This window comes from Gadus chalcogrammus, chromosome 18 (assembly GCF_026213295.1).
Source record: "Gadus chalcogrammus isolate NIFS_2021 chromosome 18, NIFS_Gcha_1.0, whole genome shotgun sequence".
NCBI lineage: Eukaryota > Metazoa > Chordata > Actinopteri > Gadiformes > Gadidae > Gadus > Gadus chalcogrammus.
Window position 1 is genome coordinate 18,113,297 of NC_079429.1, and position 11,413 is coordinate 18,124,709.

The following is an 11,413-nucleotide window of genomic DNA, read 5'->3' on the forward strand; positions in this document are numbered from 1 at the left end:
ACACACACACACACACACACACACACACATACACACACACACACACATTGAAGATCTCCATCACTGTATCCACAGACTCCTCTCCATGATGCCGCTCTCTGATGCCGGCCCTCTGGTGCTGAGGGCCCCAGGCAGCAGCCTCAGCGACGGGGTGGGGGCAAGGGGTTAAGGTCTCGCAGAGCAGAGACAGCCCTTGTGTTCTTGTCCAAAAAAAAAAAGGGGCTTCAGTTACAACTCAGCGCCCCTCATCCAGACCGAGGATAGGGGGATGAGAGGTGATGGGAACGAGCCCATCACGGACAGAGCTGATGGGAATGAGCTCCTCAGAATATGCCCGGCGTCAGTCGGTGAAGCGACAGGGGCAGGGTTTCCTTTCATTCCTTTCATCATGCTTTTTTTCCTGGGGGGTTCCCCATGTACCCCCACAGGGTGTGGGCCATCAGGGTGGGGGTTGTAGACGGACTCCTCCAGAGTTGGAAGACATTGAGGTGGAAAAGATCTCTCGAGCCGGTGTGTGTTGTAGTCCAGGGTTTTGGGATTTGTAGTCCATAGAGTCCATACCCGACCTCCGGCAACGGTTGGTTTAATGCTCCGGTATCATATTTAGATAATTTTTACACATAAAACAAAATGTCCCCGGAGGAGTAGTCTAGAGACAAGGGGGTGAAGTTTGAGGCAGGGGGAGGGGTTTGAGATAGGGGGAGGGTTTTGAGACAAGGGGAGGGGTTGGATATAGGGGGAGGGGTTTGAGATAGAGGGAGGGGTTTGAGACAAGGGGAGGGGTTTGAGATAGGGGGAGGGGTTTGAGATAGGGGGAGGGGTTTGATATAGGGGGGAGGGGTTTGAGATAGGGGGAGGGGTTTGAGATAGGGGGACGGATTTGAGACAAGGGGAGGGGTTTGAGATAGGGGGAGGGGTTTGAGATAGGGGGAGGGGTTTGAGAAAGGGGGAGGGGTTTGAGATAGCGGGAGGGGTTTAAGATAGGGGGAGGGGTTTGAGACAAGGGGAGGGGTTTGAGACAGGGGGAGGGATTTGAGATAGGGAGGGAGGGGTTTGAGATAGGGGGAGGGGTTTGGGACAGGGGGGAGGGGTTTGGGACAGGGAGGAGGGGTTTCGGGAGGAGATCTGGACATCTTTGCGGTCGCCATTGGAGACAGGAAATTTCTGCCCTTCATACCCTTTTTAATGGTCCCTTTTCAAGGCCAACCAGTCAGAAGAGCCAAGAAGACATTCTGACCACACATCTTGGAAAAATAAAAAGTTAAACAAGTCCATCCAATATACACAAGAAGCAGTCCTTCCGAACGGGCAGGGTTAGTCTCTGATGTGCAGCGTCCCCAGGGCCCGGGGCCGGGGGGGGGGGGCAAGGTGTCGTTAGCTCCCCTCCCGACCAGGAGTCACGGGGAAGGGTGGGTGGGGGTCACAGTTTAAAGGTAGATAGGAGGGGTGGAGGGCTGAAGAGGAGGAGGTGGGGCAGGGCGTGGTGGCGGTCATCATGCTTTGCCACACTTGCCCTTCTTCTCCTTGCGCTGGAACTTCCTGAGCCGCCGCGTCCATACGTCCCTCCACTGGATGACCAGGCTGTTCTTATCCGCCACCAGGCCCACCCGCTGCTCCGCCCCCGCAGCTCCACCCCCGGCACCCCCGCCGACGGCTCCTCCCCCCGCCGCGGGCCCCCCGCCCCCCACTCCCTCGGACCCCCCTCCCATCACCAGGAAGCGCTTGCTCATCTGGATCTTGGGACACTTGCAGGCCAGGTCCTTCATGTGGATCCACAGCACGTTGTCGCCGCGCTTCAGCGGCTCCCCGCGGCTCTTGTACACCGACACCACCATGACGGAGAACTTGGCCCAGTCGCCCAGCGTCTCCATGTCCAGCACGTTCACCTGCACCGCTGCACCACACACACACACACACATGGCAACACACACGTTAACACACACCACAACACACCACACAAGACAAGCATTAACAAGGGAGCTGAAACCACGATGTGACCTGGTCCTGAGAGTCCTCGATCACACAAGGGGTCAACCATAAGAAGTACAGAGAGTTTTTCTACAGAGGGTGAAGAGATGTAATCTCCCACTGGTGCTCTTCAGTATGGCCTTTTCTTCTTCATATGGTAAATGGATCAAAGATAATGAAAGGCACACATTTGGAATCAAGTTGCAAAAGCACTTTTTTACTTTCATCTCACGTTATATTTTTCCATTTTCATTCAATCCAGTTAAAATATGTTTTGAATATGTCAAAATTCCAAAAGAGAAAACCTTTCATTTTCTTGTCCACCTATGGCATGAAATCAATAAAGATCTGAGATTATGACCGACAGAATCTCTTTTCAGGGTTAGAAATGCGAGACTTGTTCTGTTTTGTCAGGGGCAGATATACCAGCCCCTAGTTCCTTACCATAGTCCTTCTTGCAGTATTTCTTCATGTTGATCTTCAGGTTTCCCTTCACAGGTTTACAGTAGGACTCGCAGTCTGTGGAAACAAAGGCCACAACATTGAGTCATTGTTATCACAGGGGGCTGGGTCGTTGGAAAAAGACCAGGGTTAAACGCAGGTCCCTTTAACATGCTGTCTGGGGACGGGAAAGAAAATCCACAAGACCGCTAGGAAGCAGTCCTGGCGGGGTGGACATTGATTGGCCACGCCCTGCTCCACATCGACCACGCCTACAATGACCAGCTGACTGTGGTCAGGGGGTCGGAGGTTGGCCTTTCCGATGCAGGGTGCAGAAAAGCTAATGAAGGGGGTTTGGACACCTGGAACGGAGCTGTTGGCCCCGGGGTGGAGTTTGGCAGGACCGGCCGCTGCGGAGTGGTTGGACGCCAGCCCAATGAGCGATTAAAGCTCTGTTTACCTCGGGAAGGTCTGGGGCACATTGCAGCACCTCGCACACGTTCACACCCCGTTGTGGTGCCACGGACACTGCCACAACAGCCCCGTTGGTGTGTTTGTTTGGTGTTCCTGACCCCAGACCACCGGGACGGTTCCGGGATGTCAAACGAGCACCAACCCACCGGGCAAAGCTTGCTATAACAGTTGTATGTTGGTGACGGCGAGTAGATCAAACACAGTGTATCAGCCTGTTACTGATGTAAGGCTGCATCCCTGTGATTCTAGCGTGTCCTGAGTCATGAGAGGATACACACCGCTTACATGTCAGATCATTACCGCAAACGTGTGTGTAAGGGACCACAACTCAACAGTGTATTTAGTCTTAAGGACGTCTCGTCCGTTATGACACAAAGCCTTTGGATGTGTTGTTGCCATGGAAGCGTGTGCCATGGGATGTTTGAGGACGCAGGTCAGGTAGAGTTTACAGGGGCGCTGCCTTCTGCTCCATGGAGCTCTCGCTGCTGCGGAGAAACCAAGAATCTCTGGGAGTCGAGGAGCTTGCTTTCCAAAGCAAACCAATTAAAACGACTCTGAACTGAACAGAAAACACTGCCCCAATTACACCATAGAGAGAAAGAGAGAGGGGGTGAGGAGGGAGAGACAGGGAGAGAGTGGGAGGGCAAGGTGGAGGGTGTGGAGAGGGTGAGGGGGAGAGAGTGGAAAAGAAAGAGAGAATCTGAGAGTTTCTTGGGCTCTGGGAGTAGGAATGAATCACTTGATCCTCGCCAGTTGCTTCTGCGGATGGATGGACGGATGGATTGGGGGAAGGAGGTAAAACACTGGTGTTGAAGGAAGGCTGGAATGAAGGGAGATGGAGAGATGGAGATGTGGCTGGGAAAGGGGGATGAGGAGGAGATAAAGCTGTCACGAGGTCTGGCTGAGGGACGGTGTGCTGGAGAAGATATTAGAGTGGGAGCGAGACTGTGTTTGTTTACATGTGGAAGGCGTGTGATGTGGCAAAGGGTTGTATTTCAAAGCGGAATCAAGTGAAGAAGGCTATCTCCCTGAGGGGAGCAACGGACTGGGAGTGGAGAGATGCTATCTCTGGAGAGCAGGCTTCTGTGTGTGTGTGTGTGTGTGTGCGTGTATCCCCATGTGTGTGTTTGTGTCTATGTGTGTGTATGGCTGTGTTGAGGTTCTGGCAGGGTTCCAGTTTGTGTGTTTTTCCCAGTAAAAGTAATTTAAAGCTGAGCTCTCACCTCACGTTGATCATCCGCACACACACACACACACACACACACACACACACACACACACACACACACATACACACACACACACACACACACACACACACACACACACACACACACACACACACACACACACACACACACACACACACACACACACACAGTGGCACTTTCTCCGTGGCATGACAAGGATAAATGGCCTTCGCTGCCCCTAGCACAAAACCCGTCCGCCACTTCAGGGCTGGGGGGAGGGGTTTCTGAAGGCTGGGGGCCGGGGGGGGGAGTTCTGTGGGCTGGAACTCGGTTAGGGCGTAAATTAACGGAAGTGTTGGCGACCCTTTCCCAGGGAGCAGGAGGCCAGAGCAGAGCCATCGGGCTCCTCCATCACTAGCGGGCTGCAAGTTCTGCTGAACCTTTAACAGTCAATGTGTTGTTAGGAGAAGAGAAGTTATATCTGGTAGATGGACCAGAGCTCACCAGAGGCTCCGGTACTCAGCCACTGATAAACCACTCGGTTTGAAGCTGAAGTATACCGCAGTACACGTGAGCTTACGTGTGGAACAGTCTGTCGAAACGTGTATTCCTTTCAATCCCTGTGCCTTTCTGTTGCTGAATGATATTATCCAACCTGTAATGGGCCGCTAGCTGGCCCGCCACAACGGCGAGTGCGCGTGGTTCGGATATTCAGGCAGTGCGTGTGCATGGCTCTGAGCGTCCGCTGCACACTCCTTCACAGAGGAGGTTGGGAACATTTCAGATGGTTTCCGAGCTCACTAATAAAAAATTTGTAAATAATGATCACAGAAGACAGGCAGAAAGAATGAAGAGAGAAGGGAGAGTAGGGATTCACAGATCATTTCTCCAGCATGTACACAGTCGTTCCTGTACAAACTTAAGTCCTTTCCTGTGCGACGACCTCGGTCTGATTCGCGATGGCGTGACATCGACAAAGGAAAAGCTGGCCTTCCTGGCGGGCCTGCCAGGAATGCGGGTTTCCCTGCACACTCATTTATTTAGCAGAACATGAAAATGGCCGACCCCACCCTCCATTAATATTTATTCCACAGCTTAAAGACCCTGCCCAGAAATATTTAAGAACTGGTAAACAGGTGGGGTGGGGGAGAAGGAGGAGGAGGGAGAGGGGAGAGGGAGAGGGACAGGGAGGGCGAGAGGGAGGGGGAGAGGGTGAGGGAGAGGGAGAGGGAGAGGGACAGGGAGGGGGAGAGGGAGAGGGAGGGGGAGCGGGAGAGGGAGAGGGAGGGGGAGAGGGAGAGGGAGAGTGGAGGGGGGGGGGAGATTGAGAGAGTGTTCTTTGATTGACTTGAGAGACTAACCTGCTGGCTCCTCAGTGCTGCTGATCAGGGCTGTAGGGTTGACCACTGGGATTTCTGAAACACAGAAGAAAAGCAAAATACATTCTTAACTAGAGCGGGGCATACCATCGGTACATGGGACACATGCTGGAGCAGGTTGTGAGGGATGCCATCTGGATGGTCAGATGAATGAGGTATGTCTGAAAAAAGTGGGAATTAGTTCCACAGAGGCCTCGGAGAGGTTGTGCATACATACATCCATCCATGGAATCATATGCCAGAACTGGCTATAAACAAACAGCAGGAGCCTCACACAAGGCCCCCAAACCACATTCAGACCAGCCCCCACAAACCATACACAAAAAATACCGCAACCTAAAAATGTTGGAAAATAAATGGGGTTAATGTAAGCTAACTATGATATTCCACATTGATATGTACTAAATCTAAAAACAAATCTATTTCATCCTCTGTTTTAATGCTGATTCGCAAAATTTACAACAATATAGGCAGCATGTGCAGCAGACAGTACTAGCAGTCCTTGCTGGGTGTGATGATGTCACAAATCCAACTTTGGGATGAGCGCAGAAACGTGTGAGCAGTCTCACTTTATTTTCCTTCCTTTCATTTTCCTACCTCTGTGAAATGAGCGCCTGACCAATGAATCTGTCCCATTAAACATCTTCAACAAAATGTGGATCGTGTCACTTCAGTCATAGATGACACCTTAGTGTCTTTAGTGTATTTCCCAGTATCTGGAGACAGATGCTGTGGCCCCTCCCTCCAGAAGGTGGGCCCTTTTTGATGTGGTGGGCCCCTGTAGTCCAGCCATGCACTGCTTTCCAATACACATGCTAATGCAAACAAACGGCCGCCGAATGGAAACGTAAATAGCCTCAGAACCACCGGCTTAGCATCTACTCAAGAGGATTTGTTTCTGATTGGCGGTGTTGCTGCGAGAGGCTTTGAGGAGCAGCCAGCCCATTGGAGGAGGAGGAGGAGGAGGAGGAGGAGGAGGAGGAGGAGGAGGAGGAGGAGGAGGAGGAAGGGAAGGAGGAGGAGGAGGAGGAGGAGGAGGAGGAGGAGGAGGAGGAGGAGGGGGGAGGAGGAGGAGGAGGAGGAGGAGGAGGAGGGGGGGAGGAGGAGGAGGAGGAGGAGGAGGAGGGGGGGGAGGAGGGGGGGGAGGAGGGGGGGGGAGGAGGAGGAGGAGGAGGGGGGCGTTCATCTGGAGTGACGTTCTGAGGGCCCGAGGAGGATGGCAGTTGGATCTCTCTGAGATTATGGACACCCCTGTGAAACAAAACAAAACAAAGACGAAGGGCCCGATTGAGCCGGGGCTCCGACACAGAGGGGCCAGCTGTTGAAGAGCCTCCGTTCCCCAGGGTTTGGGTTGGACTGAGACAGAACGAAAGACCATGAAAGAGAAATTTAAATAAGGGTCACTGCTGTCATACTAATTGGCTGCTTAGTGGCCCTTGTTTTGTGTGCAGGGGCCAGGAGGGGCCACTTGGGTGGACGGGGCTTCTATGAGTCCCTTTAAGGAGAGAAAAGGATGAACCGACGCAGGCAGCGAGTACAGAACTCATGGACTCTCATGCACTGGAAGAGCTGGAGGGGGCGTCACAACAAGACGAGACTAACTTAAGCCCACACGCACAGCTCTCCTTGAGCCATCCGCTTGGTCGTGACATTGGCTGCTGTTACTTTTGCTACTTCCTGCTGCCCCCATCACCATCTGTTGCAATGCTGGTGATAGGGGTAGCAGGCTCCATGTGGCTCCATGCGGCTCCATGCGGCTCCATGTGGCTCCATGCGGCTCCGTGCGGCTCCATGAGGCTCAATATGCTCATGCATTCTCCATACATATGTATCTATGTGTGTGTGTATGAGATCATTCAAGTGAGTGAGTGACTGAGTGAGTGACTGAGTGAGTGAGTGAGTGAGTGAGTGAGTTAGTGAGTGAGTGAGTGAGTGAGTGAGTGAGTGAGTGATTGAGTGAGTTAGTGAGTGAATGAGGTAGTGAGTGAGTGAGTGAGTGAGGTAGTGAGTGAGTGAGTGAGTGAGTGAGTGAGTGAGTGAGTGAGTGAGTGAGTGAGTGAATGAGGTAGTGAGTGAGTGAGTGAGTGAGTGAGTGAGTGAGTGAGTGAGTGAGTGAGTGAGTGAGTGAGTGAGTGAGCGGGTGAGGTAGAGAGTGCTGACTCACTGATGCAGGGTGCGACAGGCGAGCGACTCTGCTGGTAGCCCTTGGCGCAGCGGTTGCAGGTTACCCCGGTAACGCCGTCCTTACACGGGCACTGTCCCGTTGTCTGGTTACATGTCTTACCGGCCGCGCCCACCGGGTGGCAGTCACACGCTAGAGTGGGGGAGGGGGAGGGGGAGGGGAAGAGGGGAGAGAAGACAGAAGAAAGTCATGTACTGTCATCCTTTGCACCTACCAGCCTACCTTTTCACTTTTGAATTTGTATATTTCACGTTGAGTTCGACATGTTCAAATAGGGTACGGATATATATATATATATAGGGTGTGCGTATATATATATCATAGTTTTGTCCTGGAGAGTTCCCCTCAGCAGGTCTCTAACCAGGTTCAGTGATGGGAAACATATATGAGTGAATAAACTAGCAGATGACAAAGAGAGAAGAGTGAGTGAGTGAGCAAGAGTGCAAGAGAAGAGATAAGAGAGTGAGAGGCAGAGAGCGGGAGGTAGAGAGAGAGAGGTAGAGAGCGAGCAAGAAGAGAAGAAGAGAGGGTTGGTAGAGTGAGTGGAGAAAGAGCGAGGTAGAGGACAGAGGGAGGGGGAGGAGGAAGGTAGTAAGAAAAAAAAAATCTAGAAAAAAATCTCGGGAAAGTAGATAGAGAGGAGGGTGAGAGTGAATGGGAGAGTAAGGAGAGAGGGTGAAACAGAGAAAGACAGAGGAAGAGATACAAGATGTCAGAGTGAAAGAGAAAGAGAGAGAGGGAGAGGAGAGAGAGAGAGAGAGAGAGAGAGAGAGAGAGAGAGAGAGAGAGAGAGGGTAAGAGAGGGAGACATGGGGCTGCAGTGGTCTCGGTTGGTGCCTCAACACATCACCCAAGCCCATATCTCGCGGCAACAGACATGTGCTGCTCGGCCAATAAACACACACTTAACATTTCACAACGATGGAGGCGCACAAACAGCTCATTTGTCGACACGTCGGAACCCAGGGTGGAAACCCCAACCTGCTCTTAAAAGCAGCCCCAGGAGGCCTCTGATTGGTCGATTCTGACACGACCTCCAAACTGTTCATTATCTCTGTACATCGGAAAGGGAAACTTTTCCGCTCTTTAAAAGAAGCTAAACTACAGCTCTGAAAGCAATTCCCACATCAACCTTATCCAGTCCATCGATCTCTCCGAGGTGGAAGAATCCCGCCCATTCGGCAGCGCCCTCGCTGCAGTCAGCAGCCAGGGCGGGGGGCTCTGGGGGCCGGAGGAGTGTGTACAGGTGAGAGTGTTGAAGGGGGGGGGGGTTGGGGATTGAGTCGAGGCTAAGCGACAGGTGGGGCATGTCACCGCCGTGTGTGGTTGCCGAGGACAACCTGTTATTAACCAGGGAGACTCAACCTCAGGAGGAACTGCTTAACGAGTTGTTGAGGTTAACGAGTCTACCTGAGTCTACCTGTCGTCGCTTCTCCAGGTGGATGTAAATAGCTTATTTGGTTTATGAGTTTTGAGAAAACCATAATCATCTCATAATAGTGTTACAACTAAACCTATTTGAATAAGCTGAATAATCAGAAGAACGACAGAAACATAAAAAAAGACCAACCAATGAGGAGGTTGTGTTTTCAGGGACATATTTATCTGCTGTGCTGATGGAAACCGTTTTGATTGTGTTATACCTGTCCAACCGAGCCGACTACTGTGGTTCCTTTACCCTTGATTGGTCTGAATGTGAACATTTCCTATTTCCTCAGCCCAGAAGTTTGTTAACATGTTTGCACACAAAGCCTCACAGAGTAACTTGTCTGGTTAAAGCTTGCCTTGATATTGATATTCTATATGTTGTAACTGGTATGAACGGTCATTATAGATGTGATTGTGTAATGTGTATTCATGTGCTGGCCAGGCGTTTGGACCACAGGGTCTGGCTGGGAATGGAAAGACATTCCTTCCCTGTGCCACCTGTTGGACTGTGTGTGTGTGTGTGTGTGTGTGTGTGTGTGTGTGTGTGTGTGTGTGTGTGTGTTTGTGTGTGTGTGTGTGTGTGTGTGTGCGTATGTTTGTGATGGGCCTGGTACTGCCGGTCGGCTCTTGTGATCTCTAACGCGGCCATCTGGAGGCCGAGGGCCACTGGGAGGCCCGGCACCTCAGCCTGGAGACCGTAAATCTGGCCAAAAAAAAGAAAATAGCCAATCCTCAACCCCAGCCCTGCTGCCAGGGGCCACAGTCCTAACCCTGGCCAGCGCTATCCCTCGCTGGAGCTGCCAGCAGAGTCACTTACTCTTTAGGTTCATTTAATCATTTTGAGTTAAAATAAGAATAATTTATTTGGTGGTTGTTGTTGGTTTACATGTATATAATGCAAATAATATATACTTAGTGATGGCTATCTATTAATTACACAAGCTATTTTGTGTTTTTTGTGTTTTGGTTATCTAGCGGAATGGATTTGGAAATAAATGCCTGTTAACATAAAGGAACGCCTTGCGTTTGTGTTAAAACTGGAGGGGAGCTACTCTAACCATCTATATCATTCACCCTCTCTTACCCTAACCATCTCTAAAAACTAAAGATAAACCAGTAAACCAGCATATTTTGAATGGGAGTTAAAACGCCATAACCCTAGACAGTAACCCAAAAACCAATACATGCCCTCTGGTGCATAGTGGGACATTTTTACATTTAGATGAAACCCACTCAATTCCTGTGATCACGACCTCACTCTGACTTTGAGCGATCTGACTTGATAGTGGGTCAAATGTCAAGTAGACAGTTGGATGGTCCAGGTCTGCCTTTGTTCCAGACCCTGGCAGTCTGTTCAGACTTTGTTCTAGACCCTGGCAGTCAGGTCAGACTTTGTTCTAGACCCTGGCAGTCTGGTCTGCCTTTGTTCCAGACCCTGGCAGTCTGGTCAGACTTTGTTTCAGACCCTGGCAGTCTGGTCTGCCTTTGTTCCAGACCCTGGCAGTCAGGTCAGACTTTGTTCTAGACCCTGGCATTCTGGTCTGCCTTTGTTCCAGACCCTGGCAGTCTGGTCAGACTTTGTTTCACACCCTGGCAGTTTGGTTTGCCTTTGCCTTTGCCATGAAGCTCTGGTGACCATGTGACCCCCACGGCCAGCAAAAACCCTAGCCTCCGTCAAAGCCACACCACTAGCTCCAAACCTAGCCACAACACAAGCTCGACAGCTAGCCCTAGCACTAGCTAAAAAGCTAGCCATGACACCAGCCCTACTGCTAGCAAAAACCGGAGCCACTTCCCTATCTATAACGCAAGCCCCGGTCAAAGCACCACTGCTAAGCCAAATTGTAGCCACTTACATAGCCCCACCAATAGCCCGACCGCTATCAGCTCTGCTAGCTCCAGCTGGCTAAACCCCATACTTCCCCTTCCCTTCTGCGTTAGCCATCAACGCGGTGGACATCAGACTACACTCAAGGATCTCACTTTCCTTCCAAACAAACCGGCCTTGTTCAGACAGCAGCCCTCACAGCCAGCGTCTGCATTGTGCAATAAACAAGTCGCCACAGCCAGCTGTAGCAGCCCTGAGTGTGTGTGCGTGTGTGTGCATGCGTCTGTGTGTGCGTGTTGTTTCGGTGCTGTGTGAGGACCGGCCTTCTGAAGTTTTATGTGTGGAGGGGCTTTGGCCAGTTTAGGGCCAGTAAAAATGTCCTCAGATGTTGATGACTTTTCAGATCTATGCAACTGAAGGCATGACCAGGCGTTGGCTGGCTTTAGCTGATTAGCAGTGCTCTGGGTGAGAGACACAGAGAGGGAGACAGAGAGACAGAGATACCCACATAGTGAGAGAGAGA

At 51.4% G+C, this 11,413-nt stretch overlaps 1 protein-coding gene across 1 annotated transcript in view; it reads right to left on the reverse strand.

Moving 5' to 3' along the window:
* Nucleotides 1-1,493: 1,493 nt before the first annotated feature.
* ntn2 (netrin 2) overlaps nucleotides 1,494-11,413 on the reverse strand; it is a 14,538-nt gene continuing 4,618 nt past the window's right edge. The window contains exons 4-7 of the mRNA XM_056576685.1: nucleotides 7,617-7,766; nucleotides 5,435-5,488; nucleotides 2,413-2,487; nucleotides 1,494-1,894 (exon numbers count right to left, since the gene is read on the reverse strand). Coding sequence (XP_056432660.1) covers nucleotides 1,494-1,894; nucleotides 2,413-2,487; nucleotides 5,435-5,488; nucleotides 7,617-7,766 — 680 coding nt within the window. The remainder of the gene's footprint in view (nucleotides 1,895-2,412; nucleotides 2,488-5,434; nucleotides 5,489-7,616; nucleotides 7,767-11,413) is intronic.